This window comes from Mastigoproctus giganteus, chromosome 9, assembly GCF_048544385.1.
Source record: "Mastigoproctus giganteus isolate SK-2022 chromosome 9, ASM4854438v1, whole genome shotgun sequence".
Lineage (NCBI taxonomy): Eukaryota > Metazoa > Arthropoda > Arachnida > Uropygi > Thelyphonidae > Mastigoproctus > Mastigoproctus giganteus.
Window position 1 is genome coordinate 212,436,400 of NC_143583.1, and position 25,401 is coordinate 212,461,800.

The window sequence follows — 25,401 nt, forward strand, 5'->3', positions numbered from 1 at the left end:
TGCTTACTTCCTTTGCTACCTCCTTTCATATAATTGGATAGATCCCATCCACCCCAGGTGCCTTTCTTATGTTTATTTTCAACAGTTTCTGCTCCACAATTTGCTCTCAGTTATTACAAAATCACTTAGCCTCCTGTTGATGTTTGATAAACTGCTGGTACTCCTCTCATTGAATATCTCCTCATGTGTGAATGTAAATGCAAAATACTCATTTAGTTTACCAGCTACTTGAGCATGATCATCAATAGTCAACCCATCTATGTTAAGTGGTCAAATATGATTCATTCTTTCTTTCTAGAGTTTACATAAGTAAAGAAATCTTTGCTGTTTTTCTTTGTATCCTTTGCCAAGGATTTCTCATAATCTGTCTTTGCCTGCATGACCTCCTTTGTGACTTGATTGCAGACTAGCTTGCTTTCTTGCATCAAATGCCTCTACTAATGCTAATCTGCCATAGGCTTCTGTGCCAACTGATACTTTATATGCATTCCATACATTTCTCTTCTCTGCCACGAGAAGAGAAATGCACATCTATTGTAGAATAGATGTCTGATGATTTTAGTCTGATGATTCTTATTTCTGCACATCTATTGTAGAATAGATGTGCAGAAATTTGCCTTTTGCCAGCAGGTTGTTTGACAGTTGGAACAAACTCTTCCATCTGTTGTAGTGGAGGTCAGCAACTTATATAAGTTCAAGGCAGAACTAGACAAACATTTGGGTTGAATGGATGGGCGAAATAGGAAGGGTGTGTGTGTTTTATCCATAGTGAAATATATTTGTTATTATGAGGTTTTACTGTATTTTTGTCCAATGGTAGTGAATTGCTTCTGCAACTCCAGAGGCACTAAAATAAGAGTATTTTTGCTTTTTGAAAAGGTATCTAAGCCTACAAACCATAGTACATGTATTATACTACTATTTCAATAGAAATTGTATGCATTCCACCAAACAAAACATCACTCCTGAAACTCATGGACCAGGATTTAAAAGCAACTTCCAGGGAATATGCTTCAGATATACTCACTGTCAGATGACACAGAGGGAGAGGGAGTTGGAAGCTGTTATTAAAATCTTGTTACTTTGGATCGTTGCTGGTTGGCTTTAGTGCATTGAGGTGAGTTTGGTTTTGCCCTTAGTCAGTGCTGTTTTAACATCCACCTTCCCCCCCCCCCTGCTTTCTCATACGTTTTCTGATTTAGAAGTCTAAACAATGCTGATATTGAAAAGGCAGTAGATTTAAACTTCCCTCTGAATGTTTCATTTGTGTACAACAGATGTCAACACAGAACAAAACAGCAATACAGTGGTTTGAAATGGACAACAATACATTGTGCCTACTAAGACAATGGGTATGTCATTGAAAGTCTTTCTCTGTAAAGGTGTCAGGCTGATTGAGATGTACAATCACTTAAAAGTACTTTTCATGATGCATATATTGATGTAAGCATAAAATGGCATTAGTTAAAGCACATACAAGGTGACTCGCAACATGTATGTGTGACGATGTGTAAAAAAATTTTAATCAATTTAAAATTATAAAAAAAAAAAAACATGTGAACTGAGGGCCTTACACAGATTGGCAGTTATTCAAAAACTTGGTTGCTCAAAACTGTTTGCACTATGGATGCCAAGAATGTTAACTCTTATCCAGAAGGACAAAAGGAAAATCATTTGTGCTGATGTTCAACATTACAACAATGGAAAATTGATAGGCCTAACACAAAGAATTTCATTTATCTGATCCTGTTGAGAATGAGCAGTTCAAAACCTTGAAACAATTAAATTGGTAGAACTTTTGTGATAAAAACTCTGAAAAGATAACTATAAAGTGAAGTGTTGCATGAATCGCCATATAGCTCCTATCATGAGTGGATGAATGCTCTTACTTACCAAGTTTCATAGTTATGACCATTGTTAGAAATAGCCATAACTATGAAACAAAGAAAATAAAAATAATATATGTGTCCAAGTTTGTCTGTATAAAACTGGAAATATATATCATTAAAAACACCGGCAGCATTTCAAACTTTTCGGGGCAATCATTGTGTGTATTTCAAAGAGCAACAATGCAAATAGTTGGAATTTTAGCCATAATATCAGCATTTGGAATTTATATCTTGCTAGTGCTTTGATATATCAAAATTTTGATTTTTGGAAATTCAGTTGCTTCCCATGCAGTGGTGTATACCTAACAAAGGAAATGAAGGAAAGGAAAGGAAATGAATTTGCTTGAAACATCACAAAAGTCTGTGATCCAGGATAAATAATAATGTTAATTCTAATCATCTTGTGTTCCATAGTTAGTTTTGCAAGATAAACAAAATTACACATAAATTAATTTGCAGATCTATGCTTTTCAAAGCAGCAGTAAGTATATTGATAATTATTTTCTTACCTTATCACCTAGAAATTCTGAGGGTAAATTCCAGTAAACTGGTTGATCAAGAACATATGGTATTGCCATTCGTGTATTACCCGACTGTCCTGGAATGAGCTTGTATCCAAGTAAGGTAAATATTTCTGAATTTCCTGCTTCCATAATTACATCTCGAGAAGGCATTGTTACCTAAAATAATAAATAAAACCAAATATTTTTAAATATTTAATTTTAATTATAAAAATTATATTCCACAAAAGTTTTAAAGAGCTAACATCTATTTGGAAAATAATTTTTTTAAAAATTTTGTTACACAAAACTATATGGAGAATATGATTCTGTGCATTAAGAGAGAGAGCATACTGAAATAGTCAGTTGCAGAGTCAAATACAATTCCTATTGTATGGGTAAAATCTTTGGATTTCAAATTAAGTGGCTGTTTTTCATTTTTAAATTTCACGACCCCTGGACAATAAGATGGAGTTAGAGATGTTAGGAATTAGTTGCCCAAGAGCATTAGCTGCTAAAGTTCAATATGCATTAGTGTATCCTTTACATTCCAGGATTGATGAAGAGTGTGATGGGTATATTCCCTTAATTTTCAGGATTTTGTCCCAAACCTCCTTAGGACTGCCAGACTAGGTAATAGATGCAGTAAAATATCTGCGATTTCTTTTGGCTCCGACATCAGACTAATGTGTTTTAGCATATTCACATTTAAAAGCTATGACATTATGTGTTTGGATATTTTCGGAATATCCTCCAAGCTTTGTTTTATTCCTTTTTTGCAGCTGCTGTGCATTTTTACATTCCAGGTGTTTTCAGAACTGAAATTGCAGCTGCAAAGAAAATATTTTCAGTGATATTTTTCATTACATCATTAGCAGAGGAATATGATGTGAAAAAGCAAGCTTATACAGCATCACCAAAAAAAAAAAAAAAAAAAAAAAGTTCCCATTTCACCCATCTATTTGTTCCAAAAGTGGGTCCAGTCCTTCCTTAAATTTATTTAAGCTATCAATTTTCACAAAGATAAATGGAAGTTTGTAGTTTGTTCCAGCAATCAACTATCTAGTAGCTAAAGACAAATTTTGGCACATTTATTCTACAACTGCCCTTCCCAATTTGAATTTATGCCCACTCAGGTGCGTAATCTGAGCAAGAGGAAGAATCCCATCATCATTGAGCAAGCTCAATGATGATGGGATTCTTCATCAAGGTGCCTAGTCTCCAGATGCTTCAATTTGCAGAACTTAAGCCTTTCTTGGAAAGAGCAACCCTTTGTTTCCTCACCAATCTTGTTGCCCTTCTCTGTACTCATTCCAGCAGTTCTACATCCTTCCTGAAATGAAGCCTCCAGACCTGTATGCAGTACTCATGGTGTGGCCTGACCATTGCCTAATACAAGGTGATAATTACCTCCATATCCCTGCTTGAATTCCAGTATATCATTTACAAGACCCCATGAGCTGCTCCTCTGGCAGCCTGCCTGTGATCACTGTCACCCAGTGATTCCCTTATCTGCAAATTCTTAATGCATGAATAATCACTGCTGATAATCAGATCAAGAGTATTACTCCCTCTGGTTGCCTCTCGAACATGTTGCTGTAGAAAACTAGATATTTCCACGGGCACTGTTCTTCTGAATTGGCTTCTATAATTCCCGCTCTCTCTTTCAAAACAGTCCGAACACGTGCCACCACTAGCCAACATCCAACTTCAAACTCACAGAACCAACTTTTCATCTTCCTCGTTTATTCATTCAACTGCCGTTTTCTGAAACAACATACGTATTTCCTGAAAATTACTTCATATGTATTTCCTGAAAATTACTGGAAATACGTATGAAGAAAATTTCTTCATACGTATTTCCTGAAAATTACAGTCTACAGAAGTTCAAGTCTAATGTCAACAAATATCTTCTTTCTTCTTCTCAACCTCCAACCCAAGCACAGTACTAAGTACTACAGGTTCTAATACCTCTTGTGTTTGGGGTTTACGTACAAAAAAAGTCATCCAATAAATTCACAAAAGTCTTGCTGGTGTGCGAGTGACCAACCACAAGTTCCAGTCAATATCTAGAAAGTTAAAATCCCCCATTATAAGACATTCTGATTTACTGGCCCACTATTTCTCTGTACAATTGCTCATTATACTCATTAGGCCTATAAAACACCTAATCTCATTTTTCCTTTCCTAGTGCTTATTTCACACCAAACAGATTCAACACTGCATTGTCCACCAACATCAATTGGATGCACTTCCTTAGATTGTGTTTCTTAACTAACACATAACCCCTCTTCTCTTACTGTCCTGTCTATCCTTTCTGTACACATTGTACTCCCCAAATTCCAAATCTGCACTGCTTATATCTGTGTGACACCAAGTCTCTGATATCCCAACAATATCTGACTTTGATATCTTGACTAGCACTTCAATCTCATCAAATTTACTAACTATACTCCTAGCATTGGTGTACATGCAAGTATACATGCACCTGTTTCTACTCTTAGTTATCCTAACTCAGCCCATGTATTTATTTGTTCCACTATGACTCCCAACAGTCCTGGAAATCTCCATTACCTTGCTTTCCAGGCTGCTGCTCATTCTAATAGAAGCAGTGCAAGAATCGCTTTTGCCTCTGCCTGCGGCTACTGTTAACTTTTAGTCTGTGTATCCCCCCACAAGCTAGTAGTTTTCCCAACCCACCTAACACTGCCTCAATAGATTAAGCAAATATTCTTGCACCCTTTCTATTTAAGTGTATCCCATCCCTGTAGAAGCAGTCTCTCTGGTCAACAAGCACAGACCAGGCTGAAAAAAAATTCTACCCCTTGAGCCTTGCACAATCTCTCCTGGGCCTAATTGATCAACAAATTGGTCATACAAGACTTCCTCCTAACAAACCTATGCTATGTCCGAGCTATAACTGAAGTCTTGTCTAGATGATCCTGCAATGCTTCTTTAACCAGTGCCTCCATTAATTTCCCTGGAACAGAAGTTAAACTAACAGGCTGCAATTACTTGTGTTGCCCGTTGATCCTCATTTGTGAATTGGGGTCAGATTTGCACATTGGTACCTCCCCTGAGTCCATGGAAGCTCTCATAATTATGGCTAAGGGTTTACTTACTGCCTTTGCTGCCTCCTTTAATATAACTGGATAGATCCTATCCACCCAGGTGCCTTTCTTATGTTTATCTTCAACAATTTCTCCTCCTCTTTGCTCTCAGTTATTACAAAATCATCTATTTCACTTCCAGGGTTTAATTCACCTCTGGCATTCCTCTCCCTGAATAACTCCTCATGTGTGAATGTAGATGCAAAATACTAATTTAGTTTGTTAGCTACCTGAGCAGAATCACAAACAGTTGAACCATCAAACACAAGTAAAGAACTCTTTGCTCTTTTTCTTTGCATCCTTTGCAAAAGATTTGTCGTAATCTGCATTTGCCATGGAGTGTCCTTCTTACTGTATATCTTGGAGTGTCCTCCTTATTGTACTAGTGCTGATGTTAGTCCCAATACTCTCACAGAGGATTTGTGTTACTTGAGACGATGGGACTTTGCATGCACAGTTCTATGCAGAATTCTCTTGTCCCATACTGTTAGTTTTCAGGATTTACCAAGCTGTTTTTTTGGCAGATTCAGTCCTATTCCTCTTCCATTTGCATATCTTGCATGCTCACTTTTGCAATTGTCTGTTTAAAGCCCAGTGTGCATATTTATAGCAGGTTCTGTGACGTGTTACATGCATAGGACCTGTTTCCCCATCCATGGAGGTGTGTTCGGATATTAATGGTAGGGCAGTGTATTTTCTTATTGTTCAGTGAATGGAGCTCCATTGTGGTGCCTCACTCTCTGCACATTAAGAAAAAAAGAAACCCCACCCTCTCTCTGTTGAATCGAAGGACACCTATACACAGCATATTCATGTTTTAACTTTCTATTAGTATTTTTAGAGTTTGTTTTTAAAATTAAAAATTTTTTTTAAAAAATTTCTTTGTAAATAAGTCTATCTCATTTGAGATTACAAGAAAATAATAATAAAAACATTCTTATACCATGTGAAGGTGAAAACTGAAGTTTAACATTGACAAATGCATATGGGAAGCAGTAACCCCAGAGAAATGTATCAACTGTGCTACACTGACAGTGGTAGAGAATGAAAAGGACCTGGGAGTAATTGTGCAGGCAGATATGAAGTTTTCTGAGCAATGCAAACTGTCTGCAAGAGTAGCTCGTGGTGTCTTGTCAATGATATACAGGAATTTTTCTAGTAGGGATAAGGAGGTGATTATCCCCCTGATTAAGGCAATGGTCAGGCCAATCTGTGAGTACTGTATACAGGTCCGGAGGCCTCATTTTAAGAAGGATGTAGAGCTGCTGGAACGAATTCAAAGAAGGGCAACAAGATTAGTGAATGGAACAAAGGGTTGTTCTTATGAGGAAGGCTTAAGTTTTGTTGCAAATTACAGTGCAGTGTCTGGAGACTATGCACCTGCAAAGTGATCTGATTGAGGTGTATAAAGCCTTGAATGGTTTGAGCTTGCTCAATGCTGATGGGATTTTTCCTCTTGATCAGAATAATCGCCTGAGAGGGCATAAATTCAAATTGAGGAAAGACAGTTGTAGGATAGATGTGCTGAAATTTGCCTTCAGCCAATGGGTGGTTGATTGCTGGAACAAACTTCCATCTGTCATTGTAGAAGTTGATAGCTTAAATAGATTCAAGGCAGAAGTAGACAAACATTTGTAGCGACCAGATGGGTGAAATGGGAAGGGTTGTTTGTTTGTGTTTTTTGGCTGATGCTATATAAGCTTGCTTTCTTGCATCACATGCCTTTACTAATGCTAATTCATTTTTACTGAGAAATGCCTCAATACATACTTTTAACTAGACGTGTACATTTCAATATGAATACTATATCTCATCTTCAATGCTTGAAGACTTGACATCACATTTCTTGAAATAAAAATATCTAGTCATTAAGAGTATGCATTTTTACAAAAAAAAATTCTTAATTCTATTTTTCCAAAGTATAAGAGTGTTATTATTATTATTTCATTGTAATTTTTAAGATGGTAGACAATGTTAACTCCTGTGTTCCTACTTGTCAATGTTTTTGCTAAATTTTTATTTGAGCATGTTTTTAACTTACCCTTGACCATGACAGAGTGGCTTGATGACATTTCGATGTACGACCAAAGCAGAAACACTCAAAGCATCCTTTAGGATTGTTAGTGCTAAGCCCAAAAGTGTCTTCTCTACAGTGGCTACAAGTTCTTCCTACAACATTAACCTAATAGAAACAGTAATTTAAACTCTGAAAATGAAATTATTATAAATACAAGATTTACTTATACTTTCTTCATTCAAAATAACAATTAATCAAATCAATTTATTAGCCAACACATTAAATAAAAAATGAACCAAGGCCCTCTGCAGGATGGCTAGCAACAAATGCAGAGTGCAATTATAAACTTCAGTTAACATCAAGATGAACATGAGAAATGTAGCATGAAATACATTAGCAATAAATGTATTCAAAAGACAGTTTAAAAAAATATTTTTTTTTTAATGATAAAAATGCCAAATATGTTTACAGTTCAGATTTTTAGTATAATTACACAAATTTTGACAGCTAAAAGAATTAGATTAATATGCAAATTTAAAGGTTAAAATGTAATTAAAAGAACTACACGAGACTGACTGAATAAAACAGCTAATGGGAAATTAAGAAAACAGCTAATTCTCTCATGATGCTGATGAACAAGGTAGCCAATGGGATTTACAACTGAGCATTATACAGATTCTCTTGCCCCTTGAGGTTTATTGCTGTCACTGTCATTCTTCTATTGATTTATTAATTGAGACTCAAGTAGCTAAGACTGCCATTTAAGTTTGAATGAAGAAACTCAGTTCATATTCAGATCCCCAGTTCATATTCAGATCCCCATAGAGAGTGGATCAAATTTTTAACGAAGTCTGGCTATTCTACTACAACCAAATGCTCTACTTGCACCTTCACACTATTACTGACTGGTGGTAACCCTGTTTTTTCCCCCCTTCCCCCCATGTAGCATACTGGAAGTGACTGCACCTTAATCCCTGCTTACAGTGACTCCCAGGATTAGCATAGGCATTTGATGCAAGAAAGCAGCATAAATCAGCCAAAAAAAAAAAAAAAAAAAAAAAAAAAACACTTCCACTTCACCCCTCTGTTCGTTCAAAATACCTGTCCAGCTGAGCCTTAAACTTGTTTAGGCTATCAACTTCCACGACGAGGGATGGAAGTCTGTTCCACCAACGAACCACCCACTGGCTAAAGGCAAATTTCTGCACATCTATCCTGCATCTGTCTTTCCTCACTTTGAATTTATGCCCTCTCAGGTGATTATTCTGAGCAAGAGGAAGAATCCCATTAGCATTGAGCATGCTGAAACCATTCAAGGCTTTATACACCTCTATCAGATCATCTCGCTGGTGACTAGTCTCCAGACCGTGTAATTTGCAAAACTTAAGCCTTTTTCGTAAGAGCACCCCTTTGTTCCATTCACTAATCTTGTTGCCCTTCTCTGTACTCGTTCCAGCAGCTCTACATCCTTCTTGAAATGAGGCCTCCAGATCTGTATACAGTACTCAAGGTGTGGCCTGACCATTGCCTTATACAAGGGAATAATCACCTCCTTATCCCTGCTAGAAAAATTCCTGTATATCATAGACAAGACACCATGAGCTACTCTTGCAGCCCGTCTGCACTGCTCAGAGAACTTCATATCTGCCTGCACAATAACCCCCAGATCCTTTTCATTCTCTACCACTGTCAGTGTAGTACCACAGAGTTGATACGTTGCCCTGGGGTTGCGGTTTCCCATATGTAGTATTTTACATTTGTCAATGTTAAACTTCATTTGCCACCTCTCAGCCCATCTGCTCAACCTTTCCAGATCTTGTTGCAGCAGCATAGTGTCAGTAGTGTCCTTGACAACCCTGCCAACCTTCGTATCATCTGCAAACTTGGACATTAAGCTTGATATACCATCATCAATATCATTTATAAATACAGAAAACAATAATGGACCCAACACTGAGCCCTGAGGGACTCCACTAATAACATTAGTCCCCGATGAGCAGTGTCCATTGATTACCACTCTCTGTCTTCTCCTCAACCATCCCTTTATCCATAGCAGCAATTTGCCTCCAATGCCACACTGCTGCAATTTGTGCAGCAGTCTTCCATGTGCAACAGTATCAAAAGCCTTTCTAAGATCCAAGTATATAATATCAAAGTTATTTCCTGCATCCAGTTCTTTTGTGACTGCATCATAGTATCCAATCAAATTGGTCAGGCAAGACTTCCCCTTAACAAAATCATGCTGTGTCCGAGCTATAACTGAAGTCTTGTCTAGATGATCCTGCAGTGCTTCTTTAACCAGTGCCTCCATTAATTTTCCTGGAACAGAAGTTAAACTCACAGGTCTATAATTACTTATGTCAGCCTTTGATCCTCCTTTGTGAATTGGGGTCACATTTGCACATCTCCAGACCATCGGTACCTCCCCTGAGTCCAAGGAAGCTCTCATAATTATGGCTAAGGGTTTGCTTACTTCCTTTGCTGCCTCCTTTAATACTACTGGATAGATCCCATCCACCACAGGTGCCTTTCTTGTGTTTATCTTCAACAATTTCTCCTCCACTTTACTCTCAGTTATTACAAGGTTCTCTAGCTTACTGACAGAGTTGAATACACCTCTGGCATTCCCCTCGCTGAATAACTCCTCATGTGTGAATGTCGATGCAAAATATTCATTTAGTTTGTTAGCTACCTGAGCAGGATCATCAACAGGTGACCCATCGATATCAAGTGGACCAATCTGATTCATTCCCTTCCTTCTAGAGTTTACATAAATAAAGAACTCTTTGCTGTTTTTATTTGCATCCCTTGCCAAAGATTTCTCATAATCTGCCTTCGCCTGCTTTGTAACTTGGTTACAGATCAGCTTGTATCTATCACAGGCTTCTGTGTCACGTGTTAATTTGTATGTATCCCATGCATTTTTCTTCTCTGCCATATGTCTCATTAGCTTCATCTGACATCCATTTAGGCCTAAACCTTGAACAATATTTCCTAGTTGGTATGTAAAACCTAGTAGCTTCCAAGATAAGTTCTTTGAATGCTTCCCATTTTGAATTTGCTGTTGGTAACATCATCAGTTGGTCCCACTGTATAGAATTTAAATACTGTCTCAGTCCATCGTAGTCGCCTTTACGAATGCAATAACCCTTCCCTTTACCCCTAATGGTAGTTACCTCTTTGAGTAAATCCCACTTCAGCACACTGTGATCACTGCCACCTAGTGGTTCCTTTATCTGCAGATTCTTAATGCATGAAGAATCACTACTGATAATCAAGTCAAGAGTTGATTATCAGGAGGCAACTAGAGGGAGTCTATTACTCCCTCTAGTTGCCTCCCATACATGCTGATGTAGAAAACAATCATCCAATAAATCCACAAAAGCCTTGCGAGTGTGTGAGGGACCAGCCGAAAATTCCAGTCAATATCTGGGAAATTAAAATCTCCCATTATATGGCTCTCTGATGTACTGGCCCACTATTTCCCTGTACAGTTTCTTATTATACTCATCAGAGTCATTAGGCCTATAGCACACTCCTACTCTCAATTTTGATCTCCCAATGCTTATGTCACACCAAACTGACTCGACACCGCACTGTCCAGCGATGTCGACTGGCTTCACTTCCTTGGAGTTTATGTATTTCTTAACTAATAGCATAACCCCTCCTCCCTTCCTATCCTGTCTATCCTTTCTGTAGACGTTATACTCCCCAAATTCCAGTTCTGCATTCCTTATATCTGTGTGACACCATGTCTCTGATATCCCAACGATATCTGCCTTTGATGTTTTGAGCAATACCTCAAATTCATCAAATTTATTTACTAAACTCTTAGCATTGGTGTACACGCAAGTATACATGCACCTGTTTCTATTCTTAGCTACCCTAACACAACCCATGTGTTTACTTGTACCGCAATGACTCCCAGCAGTCTCTGAAATATCGTACATCTTGTTTTTCAGGCTTCTGCTCATTCCAATAGAAGCAGTGCATGAATCTCTTTCACCTCTGCCAGTGGCTACTGTTAATCTATTAGCTTTGTATTCCTCCAAGCTAGCAGTTTTCTGACCCACCTAACACTGCCTCGATAGCATCAGCAAATATTCTTGCACCCTTTCTATTTAAGTGTATCCCATCCCTGTAGAAGCAGTCTCTCCTATTACAAGTACAGTCCAGGCTGAAAAAAAATTCTACCCTTTGAGCCTTGCACAATCTTTCCAGGGCTGAATTGATCAACAAGGCTCTCATCATATACTCCCTCCTATCGTATCTGGGCAAAATTGCAGACACTTTCAAATTCAATCCTAATTCACGGCTTTTTTTTCAACAGTGACCTGTACTTGTTAAGTAATTCTGCCAGTCTCCTACTCTTGGATGAATCAACATAACAGGGATCGAGGTGTGGCATCCTCAAAATCCAAAAAAAAAAAAAAAAAAAAAAAAAAAGGCCAACCTTCCATGTCACTGGCCAATTCATATTTCATTATTATTGCTCTCTGAAGGTCATGATGTCTAGATGCAATATACCTTGAATTTCATGGGTACAGTTTTAAAACTGTTTTTGCATACTAGTCAGACTAAACCCATTGGTAATTCTCTAGGAGGAATACAGGTCTGCTAGTGTATAATATTGCTTCCTATTCCTATTCTCTGCTAGCTGTGATGAGAGAGAGAGAGAGAGAGAGAGAGAGAGAGAGAGAGGGGGGGGGGCATTGCCAAGGCCACAATGATAATGAGATGGGTATATTTGTGCTGTGTATATGCCACATCTTAATTTTTAATTCATAACCATGTTTCTATCTTAATTTTTATTTGCTGTCAAACTATGAATTCTCAACTTAATGGAACAAACTTACCTGCATAAAAAATCAAAAGTAAAATTTAGTAATTCATTTCACAAATATATAAATAGTCATTCTATGATGTCCACAATGTACATTTTCTGGTGCATTATTAATCCTTGCATACAGAAATGGTATTCCATTTGTGTTCCAATTTATTAGTTTATGATAGTATTACAAATCCAATTTCAGTGCATACTTACTTTGCAAGGACACTGTCCTTGGTCATCACACTGACACTGATGTTCAGCTGCTTGACAATGTACAAGTTCCGTACCCATCAAATTGCAATCACACTTAAGGCAGTTGGGAAAACTGTAATAACCAGGATGACAACGATTACAGTGACGTCCTTCGAATCCTTCTAAACATATACAGTTTCCAGTGACAGGATCACATTTTTGACTTGGTGAGCCCCGTACACTGCAATTGCAAGGCTGGAATGAAAATGAACAGTCAGTTTCTTAGAGTAAAATGAATTATTTATACAGATGAAATTTTATTGTAATTAATAATAGAACAAATTAAATACAAAATGTTTTTATAATTTGTTACTTTTACATACTTTTTTACATTGTTTTAAGTTTTTTTTTTCCTCCTTTTACATTGTTTACACTACAAATGACATCTAGAGTTTCTTTGAACAACATCCAGCAGGTGGTAGTCAGCATTATGGATCCACCTTTCCTAGTAACACTCTTTTATCCCCCCAGCCAAAAAAAAAAAAACTAGTTTCTGTCTGATGAAAAAAATCTATATAAAAATGCAGAAAATTTATCTTTAAGGACACATTTCGGCTCATTGTTTTTTAAACAATCAGAATTTCCTTGATATTTCCCCATAATTAGCATTAGCTGAGGCATATGATGCAATGCAAGAAAGCAAGCTTATACAGCAACAGCAAAAAAAATAAATAAAAACCCCACTTCCCATTTCACCCATCCAGTTGCTCCAAGGAAATTGGTAGCGATTACATTAAGTCCTCCATGTTGCATTTTCAATTGGATTTAATGTGACATCAAATGATTTCTCCTGAATAAGTTATTTGTGGGGCATGATGGAAATAACCTCTTTGATTTTAGATTCAGTAATTCTTAGGAATTTATTCTTTACATATAAAAACCTATCCCAGTCCTTATTCATAGCTTTTGGAAAGAAAAACAATAAAGGTTATGGGATTATATTTAATTTGGCTATTGAAGTAGTATGAAAAGTGAATGCATCTCTATGCTCAATTTGAGCCTTGGGGACACTTTTTTCCTTCCAATGACATGTTATGTTGTTTGTTATTTGTCCTTTCAGCCAATAAGGTTTTATTATTATTAACCATATGGTGCAAGGAAGCCTGAAGCTTATGCTGCACCGGCCAAAAAAAAAAAAAAAAAAAAAAAAAAAATTTCTGAGTTATCCTGAGAGAGAGAGAGAGAGAGAAGTAGAAAGGAATCACCAAGAAAGAGAAGAATGATGATATCCAACTCAGGACCCTGGGTGTGCCAAGCCCCTGGGGCTTTTTGGCTCACATTAGAAAGGAACTCATTATCCATATTGTAAACCTAAATTGCCAATATCATTTTATATAAATAGCAGCAACAAAAAGGTGAATACACTATTTTCCTAAAACTCAGGTCACTGTCTTAATGGATGTTTTAAGATTTTCAGATCTTTCATCAAAGGAATGGCCCCCATTTACAGCAAACATATGACAACCATAGAATAAGGCATTGAATCAAAGTACAATGTATTCTATCTTTTGCACAGCTGTCCACGCCAGCAGTATTTTATGTACCCTAGCAGCATTCAAAAAAAATCTGCTTAAACTTTCAGGTCATCATAAACATTCCACAAGTATTTATAATAATGAATACTTTAAAAGTATCTGCATATTTTCATTGCATTTATGAAAATATGCAGGTGTATAATCAGTGGAGTAAACCACTTATTTTTGGAATTTCAAAGTCAATTCCCCCACACAAACAAACAAACAAACTGGGATTATTAACATATTTTCAAAACACTATATGCAACATTAAATAGGTTAACTGTTTCCATAGCATATTAGACCAACTACTTTCACTAAGAGTCCTATTTCACAATGGTAACTTATACACATCCATTCCCATTGCTTGCAGAAGGAAAGTTAAACTAATCTGGATTGTGTCCTGAATAAACCCAAAGAATAACATTGTTTATTTTGTACATATACACGGTAAAAGTTTTATTCTAAGCATCCCGTAATACTAGGAAATTCCAAAGGATAAGAATGGCAAGCCAAACCTCTTTTACACATAAAATGTAAATTACATTGTAATCAATAAAAAAATTTATCGGAAAATTATTGTACATTACTGTACCATCAATTCAAACTGCACATTTATTCATTTTCTTGATCAATATGAATGGTAAATGTAGACGTAAATGATGTTGCTGCAAAGATGCCATTAAGTATGGTATTAAAATTTCACAAACCAAACTGGACATTGTATAAAAACATTATGGGAATTCTGTTGTCTTGAAACTTTACTAGGATATGGAAGGTACATTGATGATTGTCTGCTTATAGGAAAACTGGATACCATAAATAAAATAATTTCATGAGCTGAATAATGTAGATGAAAGGCTACAATTCACAATAGAAAATGAAGAAAACAACAGCACAAAACTAAATCTAACATTAACAAGAAATGCTACCAAAATCAATACTAAAATATATATCACAAACCTACCAATAAGGGAAATTATTTACATTTTGACAGCTGTTATGTTGTTTGTTATTTGGTTTTTAGGAGCATTAGCAACTAAGGCCATATTGCTCCCGGGGATATGCGGTGGTCATTCCCTGACCTTTCTGCATCCCCCGTATATGGTGGTCATGGGCTCGAATCCCAGTCTAATCAAGAAGCATGTGCTATGCACTGCTGCTCCTGCCCACCTGGCTACGGAGGTGCCATTTTGACAGCTACGGACCCCTTTCTCACAAAAAAAAAAAAAAAAAAAAAAATCAATCTTAATAGCCCAGTTCAGCAATGCATTCAAGTATTCAACTATACAAGATGACTGTAAACAGGAATTTGAATCACTTAAGGACAGATTCTCCAACCACAATTACCCAAAATGGCTCATAAACAGTGCCTTAAATACTACCGAAAGAAATAGTAAACAAAAACAAAAAGTAATGAAAAAACAATGGATAGGCCTCCCATACGTTGACACTTACCAACAATCTTTTAAAAAAATTTTCGAAGATTCTGGGGTAAACCTAGCCTTCGGCAGCTCCAAGACACTATATGGGTATACCTTAAAAATTCAACAAAAAAATAATAAAACAATAGACTCTAAACAACAAACAAACATAGTTTATGCAATTACTTGCACAATAGACTGTGACTGTACATATATAGGCAGCACAAGAACATCGTTACATAGCAGAATTCAAAAACACAAAACCAGTTTAAAAGTAGCTTCAAATAATAAAGAAAAAACAGACTGGATGGAAAAAAATTAGCTCTGAGTTGGTAGCTCACCACTTAGACACAAGACATTACCCATCCTTTGAAAACACCATAATATTAGACAAACAAGACAAAATTTAAGCTAGAAACCAGTGAAACTCTTGCAATAAGATCAACAAACAAGTTAATAAACATACATAGGCCAATAATAATTTCAGACAAGTAGGATCTAAAACAAATATCCTACAAGTTAAAAATCTAATAACAAAACATAACAACAGCCACCCCATTCAGGACCTCTACTAACACGGACGGGTAGTCATGCACCTGAATTTCCAAGTGGGAACTTCCATATTCTTTTCTTTAAATCCCTAGATTTTCAAATTCCCAAACTATATAATCGAACATGCTGGGGCTATGTATACGGGCTTCGACACATGTTCGCTTCCCCTTTGAAGATGGCATAAATGAAAAGCCCCCCACCAAGCTTCGGGTAATTAACTCCCAATTATTTGTCATGCATGGATTTATGGCCAAAGCTTGTTTTTATTCCTTTGTCTTGTTGCAAGGTTCTTCCATCTTTAAGCAGGTCTTTGAAATAATTTCAATCTACTCTGATTACTCTTATGTGCATGCAGTTATTCCTGAAAAATATCTCAGTTAAGAGATTTCCTGACTCAAAATATAATATTTCGAAATTTTAATATCCTATTTATATTTATTATTCTATTTTTATTTGGTTAAATTCAAAACATTGATTTAAATTCAAAATGAGGACACAAATTTTTTACAAGAGAAAAATCACAATAATTTAGCATTTGTCCGATTTTAAGAACATTAGCAGGTCTAGATCACACAAGTTATCTGTCAAACAAATCGAACTGGATTGACCAAATCACAATGGTGAACTTTTATACAGTATGCACTACCAAGCAGTATGGAATAATTATACTGTAAGTAATAACTGTTAATTTGACATGTAAAATTTTAAAAGTCAATCATTTTTATATTTAAACAAACAGCCCCTTGGCCAATCAGGCTGTAGTGGATAAATGTATAGCATATATATTTTTATCATACAATACTGAATGCATCTTTCTTTGTATTCTGTAATAACCTTTGGAAATAAAAACATTATCATAATATTTACTCGATGTTTTACTAATTTTATACCTAAAAGGGATCTGGACCATGATGAGTTACATTTTTATCCTTTTGTGGACTGCAAATAAGATTGCTGTAATTGGTGACCCAGTTTTAGAACATAATGTGCCAGTTACTAGAGTTTTCCCAGTTGTCTAAGTGTTGGACAACTAGGCTTTTATTTAAGAGTCCTCTATATCTTACTATATCAACAATCTGTTTATCTGTTTACAAAGTTTCTATGGTTTTTTTGTGAATGGGGTGAATATTGGATATAGAAACAACAGTTTCATGGAAGTAGACTAATGCCTAGAACCACAAGCATTTAACATGCTTGTGGTTCTAGGCAGAGAGTGATAACAAATGGACACTGCTTTACGTGGACTAATGTTATTAGTGGAGTCCCCTCGGGGTTCAGTACTGAGCTCATTGTTGTTTTGTGTATTTATCAATAATATCAATCAAGGTACATCAGGCTTAATGTCTAAGTTTGCAGATGATACAAAGGTTGGCAGGGTTGTTAATGACAGTATGCTACTGCAACAGGATCTAGAAAAGTTAGGCAGATGTGCTGAGAAGTGGCAATTAAAGTTCGACACTGACAAATGCAAAGTACTGCATATGGGTAGCAGTAACCCAAGAGAAATGTACCAACTGTGTGGTACTACACTCAGGGAGGTGGAGAATTAAAAAGACCTGGGGGTAATTGTGCAGTCAGATATGAAGTTCTCTGAATGGTGCAAACGGGCGTCACAGGTCATGCAGTTTTGTCAATGATATATAGGAATTTTGCTAGCAGAGACAAGGAGGTGATTATACCTTTGTATAAGGTATAATCGCCTCCTATTGATTAAGGTATAATCAATGGTCAGGTATAATTGATTAAGGTATAATCAATGGTCAGGCCACATCTTGTATACTGTGTACAGGTCTGGAGGACTCATTTTAGGAAGGATGTAGAGTTGCTAGAATGAGTACAGAGAAAGGCAACAAGATTGGTGAGAGGAACAAAGGGGTGCTCTTACCAAGAGAGGCTTAAGTTCTGCAAGTTGCAGCATCTGGAGACCAGGCACCCGCAAGGTGATCTGATTGAGATGTATAATGCCTTGAATGGTTTGAGGAAGCTCAATGCTGATGGGATACTTCTGCTTGATCATATTAAGAACCTGAGAGGGGTGCATAGATTCAAACTGAGGAAAGACAATTGTAGAACAGTTGCGTGGAAGTTTGCTTTAGAATACACTTCCATCTGTTGTTGTGGAAGTTGATAGCTTAAATAAATTTAAGGCTGAACTAGACAAACATATGGAGTGATCGGATGGGTGAAAAGGAATGGGTTTTTTTTTTTTTTTTTGGCTGATGCTGTATAAGCTTTCTTTCTTGCATCATCTGCCTCAACTAATGCTAATGCTAACATGAAAATGTGGTGATGGGAAAGAAGTGCTATAAATTGCACTCACATAAAACTGGGCTAGATGAAATCAATCATACAAGGTTTAGAAAAAAGATGGAAACTAATTCAAGTATCCATATGGCAAATGTCCTTTTTTCCAGAAGGAAAATATAACGGTGGCTACTGAATAAGAACTTGGAATGTCTTTAAAGATGTTATTTGTAGTATGATAAATTATTATTAGCAAAGGCACATGATGTAAGAAAGCAAGGTTATACATCATCAACCAAAAAAAAAAAAAAATCCTTCATTTCACCCATCCACTCATTGCAAATATTTGTCTAGATGCAAGGCATATTCCTAAATATGCTGTTGTTGTTATTTGGTTTTAGGAGCATTAGCAACTAAGGCCATATTGCTCCGGGGATATGCGGTGGTCATTCCCTGACCTTTCCACACCCTCCGTATTTCGTGGTTACGGGCTCAAACCATAGACTAACCAAGAAGCGTGTGCTACGCACTGCTACTCCTGCCCACCTGGCTACAAAGGCACCATCCTAAATATGCCTTGAATCTATTTAAGCTATCGACTTCTACAACAAAGGATGGAAGTTTGTTCCAGCAATCAACCACCAGCTAGCTAAAGGCAAACTTCTGCACATCTATCCTATTTATCATTTATGCCCTCTCAGGCGTAAATGATGAAGTATGATGAATTATTTTGTAGTATGATAATTAGTTTGTAGTATGATAAATAATATTTATTTTGTTAACATATAATATTAAAATAATTTAACTTATATTACTATTTTCTTTCTTTCTAATTTGTAAAAACTTCTTATGTGAGTAAGAGCAAAACAAATGAAGATTGTTTTTAAAAACAGCAAAAATGGATTATGAAAATGGAACCACTTACTGGAGCCAATAAAACTTTTAAAAAAGTTTAAATTCACAGGTCTGTGTTCTTCAGGGATTCTGAAATTGTCAGTGTAACCTTTGTTACAATTTCAGCAATTCAAAAAATACATTTTGTGTAATACTGTTCTTTTTAACTCTTGATGTAATTTAAGAATATTAAATAAATTAACATTTTTCTCTGTCTAACATGTCTGCTGTATCTGACATATATAAGTGTCAAATGGTACTCTAAGTCACTGGGGGGCCATGCTGTGTTTCTAGGGGGCCACAGGTAAAAGTTCTCAATGGGGTAGCCATGCTGTATTTCTAGGGGGCCACAGGTAAAAGTCATAAAATTGGGGGCAATGGAAACTGTTAAGTGGGCCACGAAAAGTTCACTTCTAAAATAAAATTATTACTAATATAAAAAGAAATTAGTGAGATCTGCATGGATATCACCAAACTAAGGGACAATAATATTATTGTAATATTTTTTTGTTAGGAGCATAATCGTATATTGTGAATAAACAAAATATTATATGAGCAAAAATTCTATAATTGTATAAATAAAGATTATAATTAATAAACCTTTTTTATTAATAATATTCCTTTTATTATACACAAATAATACATGTTATAAATAAAAAGTGCAGTTGATAAAGTATATATTTATTATAAATATTGCATTTATTATAAATATTACATTTATTATAATTAAACAATGTGCGGGGGGGTGCACAGAGTGAATGAAACTCAGAAGTGGGCCACGAGCAAATAAAGGTAGAAAACCACTGCTCTAGTGATATGCCATTACTGCATATAAGCATTCAATAAACATCCAAATTCTGTGCCATAATGCAACATTGGTGGTCATTCTTAAGTGATCAATATACATAATTTGTTTAGGGAATAGCCTCAGGTTATGAAGAAGTTAACTAACATATTAGTTTGTGCAATGGCATCATATCTACATGTTGACATCATGGCTACCTGTAGACATGATGCCATTGCACAAACTTATATGTTAGTGATCAGTATACAAGTGGTATATAATAAAGGCACATGAAATTAACAGCTGAATTTTGTCGGCACACCAACTGAACTCTGGGCTACTAGCAGTAACACTTCATTTTTGATTTATAGCTTGATACACATTTTTGTTTGTTGATTTCTTGTGTTGAAGTTATGTTATGTACATAGAATAAACTTGCAATAAAACTGAGTTCGGTTCTAATTTACAGCTAAGAACTAAAGTAAGTGTTTGCTTTTAGGTCAATCATTATTTATGAATTTTTGGAATGTTGAGGATTTCAGAATGTTATTATTTCTCAACATTCTGAAAATTATGCCACACTGAATGCACTTTCTCAAATACAGGTGAAAGTGAACATGTTAAAAACATTTACCTTACAACCTGCAACAGAATCATAACCCCATGCATTTGAAGCACAGAACTGACATCGATTCCCAGTTGTATATGGGGGACATACACATCTACCTGTTTTAGAATCACAAGTTCGACCAGGAGAATCACAAGGATCGCACTCTAAAAAAAAAAAAGAAAAAATTAATAGATTTATTACATTAACCTAATTATACTTACTAAATACTCAAATTTACTTTTAAAAAATTTATAGTTTGTTGGACATATATTTTGCCCTTTAGGTATTGTAGGGAATGAAAATAATCAAAATTATCAATTTATCAATCTTGGTAAGAGTGTCCTTTGTCCCCCTCACTAATTTCATTGGTCTTCTCTGCATCCATGTCAACAGATCAATATCCTTCCTAAAATGAAGCTCCCAGACTTACATGCAGTACTCAAGTTGTGGCCTAACCATTGACATATACAATGAGATAATCACCTTTTTATCCCTCTAGAAAAATTCCTGCATATTGTTGACAAAATCCCATGAGCTGTCCTTACAGCTTGTCTGTACTGCTTACAAAACTTCATTTATTGGTAAATAATGCAAAAAAGCCAGCTTATAAAGCATCAGCCAGGAAAAAAAAAAAAGTGCATGTGTGTACCTTGTATGCATGAAAAATGTTTTATGTGAAAACATCTTTGGTGTTACCTATTAAATTTCAGTCCGACAGTCAGTGTTTGGCCTGTTGGCGAAAATGCGAGACAGAAATAATGCAAATTTGTCATTTCCATCTCTCATTTTTGTTACTAATTGGTTTTATTTCAGTCTGAAATAATGATGTAACGTTTTATGCTCATGCCTACTCTACTGAATCAACATTAGTGACTGCATTAGTCATTTAGGAAGTGACATAATTTACATTTCACATTTTTGCCAATGGGCAAACCTACTTCCATCACTGACTGTTGTACCGAAATTTAGTAGGTTCTGCCAAAGATGTTTTCACATAAAAAAAAAAAAAACCTCTTCCCAGATCACCTGTGCATCTCCTCCAATAAATTTATCTATTTCTTCCTTAAATTTATTCGAAATACCCATCTCCACAACAACAGATGTAAGTCTGTTCCAACACTCAAACACCCACTGGCTGAAGGGAAAATTCTGCATATCTATCCTGCAATCGTCATTCTTGAATTTGAAGGATGCCATCAGCACTGAGCTCACTCAATCCATTCAAGACCTTAAACACCTCAATCAGATTACCTCACAGGTGCCTAGTCTCTGGATGCTGCAATTTGCAGAACTGAAACCTTTCTTGGAAAAACCACCCTTTTGTTCCCTTCAATACTCTTGTTGCCCTTTTCGGCACCCATTCAAGCAGATCTTCATCCTTCCTAAAATGAGGCCCCCAGACCTGTATGCAGTACTTAAGATGTAGCCCAATCATTGCCTTTTACAATGAAATAATCACCTCCCAATCCCTGCTAGCAAAATTCCTGTAGATCATTGACAAAACCACATGAGCTGCTATAGCAGCCTACCTGCACTATTCAGAGAACTTTATGTCTGACTGCAACAATTACCCCCAGGTCTTTTTCATTTTTCACTACCCTCAGTACCATACAGCTGGTATGTTAATCTCTGGGATAACTATTCATATGAAGTGTGCCTTGCATTTGTCAATGTTAAACTTCAACTTCCATTTCTCAGTCTATCTGCCCAATTTTTCTAGATCTGTTGCAGTTTACCCTGATCACTGTCATTAACTGCTCTAGCAACCTTTGCATCATCTGTGAGAGGACTGACCGAGATGTTTAAGACTTTGAATGGGACTTTACCAAGGTTTAAGATAAAAATATTTTTCTCTTAGATTACACAGCTGAAAATGGGATAAAGATTGAATCGTGTTCTCATTACCAACAAATAGTCTTGCTTTAAGCTTAACGAAAAGGTTAGAGAGAGAGAGAGAGAGAGAGAGAGAGAGAGAGAGAGAGAAAAGCGACTTAGGTTTGAAAAAAAGTTTTCAGCCCAAAATCAGTTACTTATCTGAAAAAAAATACCAGATTCTCTGAAAGGATTGTGACCCCAACTGTAAGCCTTTGTCTGTTTATGGAAAATATTCTATCAATGTTTCCTGTAGTAACCTCAGATGCTGTCTAATATTTCCTTTAACTCTGTGCTACAAATTCAGTTTATTCTGCTAGTTTCTGAGAGATTTGGTGATACTGAAACTTTCATTTTTGATGACGATTGCAGGTGATTTTTGAACTACAGCCACATATGAATCTGAGTTTCATAAAATAATTCTTCTTTTTCCTGCTTCTTGATACATATCTTTCACTTATCTTTCTGAATCTGCTTTTCAAACTTCAGAGAATACTGAGCAGCACAGCCTAGAGTTTGGACATTGTAGGAATTGCTGACTGCATTTGTGCATGCAAATGCTCCTACAGTTTATATTTGACACAGTTACCCCCCTTCAGTTTTATTTGTGAATATCCAAATTTTTTCTTGTTTATACTCCAGCATGATCACCAGGACAGAGTTAAACTGCTCTCAATAAATAATGAATACAATTGCTAATTATATTTAGCAATCATGAAGGCTTGAACTACAGTCCATTCAAAGAGTGTGTCTACTTGTTTGTTTGTTTTGGGATTTATTAGGTGCATTGGCATCTGTGGCCATAGTGCGCCATGTGTGTCATACTTCACTCCTGCTCCTGACTTCTCAGCTATATCAAATTCATGACACTTTTTTGAAATAGGAATCAACAAGATAAAATCAGAATTACTGACTAAAAATTGTTCCTAGTTGGAAAATAAATACACTATCTCTTTTAACTTACAGGGGAACAGGCATTCTGTGTGTTATCAGACACTCAGTCTAAAACACTGATGGATCCAATATCTTTCTATTTCAGATGATTTAGGAGCAGTCCGGTTGGCCTGCCTCCCTAAAATCCACTCATGCACATCTTCTCGATGGTAAGCCCTGTTATGTCACTTAGGTGGCAACAAGCATATAGAGTGGTTCTTTTCAAGACAACTGGTCAGCGTGAATAGGAAAAGACCAAACCCTCCAACACATGACAGCACAACAAAATAAATGGCCCTCAGTCCCCAGCAGCTTTCACTTCCCCCTCTTACGGCAGCGAGAGGATCAGGGTGGAAGCAGAGGGTACTAAGACTCTCTGGTCATGACCAGGCCGCCATGCACAAAAACTGAACTTGGCCTGTTACAACATAACATCGTTCATCAGTAAAGACAGGATATTAGAGCTGGAAAAGGAATTAGAAAATGTGAATTGGAATATCATCTGTTTGGCTGAAACAAGAAGAAATATTATTATTAGCCATATGGTGCAAGGAGACCTGAGGCTTATGCTGCACCAGACAAAAAAAAATTTTGAATTACCCCGAGAGAGAGAGAGAGAGAGAGAGAGAGAGAGAGAGAGAGAGAGAGAGAGAGAGAGAGAGAGAGAGAGAGAGAGAGAGAGCAGTAGAAGGAAATCACCAAGAAAGAGAAGAATGATGATATCCAGCTGAGGACCCTGGGTGTGCCAAGGTCATACTCACCAGATGTGAGCCCCTGGGGATGAATCAGTTAAGTTTATCAAGTGGAAATCTGCTGTACACCAATGGAAACAATGAAAGGAGCAAATGCAAAGTTGGCTTTCAGGTCCATAAAGATATAAAAAACAACATTTTGGATTTCAAAAGTACATCACCAAGGGTGTCAGGATTTCTAAGAGGTACAAGCTAAAGGTTATAACGATTTATGCACCAACATCAAGCCATGATGATGAAGAGCTTGAAAAAAAATGTACACGGAAATTGAGAGCCTTCTAGATGAGCAGAAAACTCACTACACTATCATTATGGGGGATCTCAAAGCTTAAGTTGGAAAGAGACAAAACAGTGCAGAAAGGGGGACTATAGAAAATTTTGGAATTGGTGAAAGAAATGAAAGAGGTGAAAGACTTGTGGAATTTGCAGAGGCCCGAGGAATGATGTCAGTAATGAACACTTTTTTCAAGAAAAGGCTGAACAGAAAGTGGCATGGAAGAGCCCAAATGGATTAACTTCATCCTCACTAACAGAAGATATAGGGTGAATGATATTACCATCCTGAACAAGGTAAATGTTGGAAGTGATCACAGAATGGTAAGATGCACACTTGATATAGATGTAAGAAAAGAAAGGAAAAAAATTGACGAGTAAATAATATGAAGGTCTTTGAGATAACAGAAGAGGAGAAAAAGCAGAATGTACTGGAAATTAAGAACAAGTTTAAGCTTCTGCAGACTGTTCAGGACCAAGATATCGATGAGGAATACTACAACTTTCTGAAAGTGATAAAGCCCAAGAAACCTATAGGTAAAAAGAAATTCGCTTAGTCTGAATTACTTTCTGATCCTTTAATTCTTGAACATTTCTTCTTCTTCTTCTGTGCTATTTAATAGATCTCACTTTGTTATTACCTGTTCTATTTGTCTGGAATTAAAGGTTTCTACTAGCAGACCTGAGAATCACTTAAGCTGTTCAACAACTTATTACACCCTTTTCATTACAAAGGGCTTATTGAGTAGTTGATGCACCAGAGAATGTAAACAGAGTGTAGCACCATGTAGCTGGTTTGTATCACTTTCTGCAATGGGGGATGGGGTTTGTGATGGTCATCCATAGCTGCCAACTTTTAAAAAACTGGAGATCAGATGACTGTAATGAATGGAGTAGACCTTTGAACATTTTTTCAACCTAGAACTCTTCTTTCTGCGGATTTCTGACTG

At 36.4% G+C, this 25,401-nt stretch overlaps 1 protein-coding gene across 1 annotated transcript in view; it reads right to left on the bottom strand.

Moving 5' to 3' along the window:
- Nucleotides 1–25,401, bottom strand: part of LOC150081103 (laminin subunit alpha-2-like) — a 707,948-nt gene that overhangs the window by 449,786 nt on the left and 232,761 nt on the right. Inside the window, exons 24-27 of the mRNA XM_090380924.1 lie at nt 20,646–20,785; nt 12,561–12,794; nt 7,541–7,681; nt 2,399–2,569 (exon numbers count right to left, since the gene is read on the bottom strand). Coding sequence (XP_090237050.1) covers nt 2,399–2,569; nt 7,541–7,681; nt 12,561–12,794; nt 20,646–20,785 — 686 coding nt within the window. The remainder of the gene's footprint in view (nt 1–2,398; nt 2,570–7,540; nt 7,682–12,560; nt 12,795–20,645; nt 20,786–25,401) is intronic.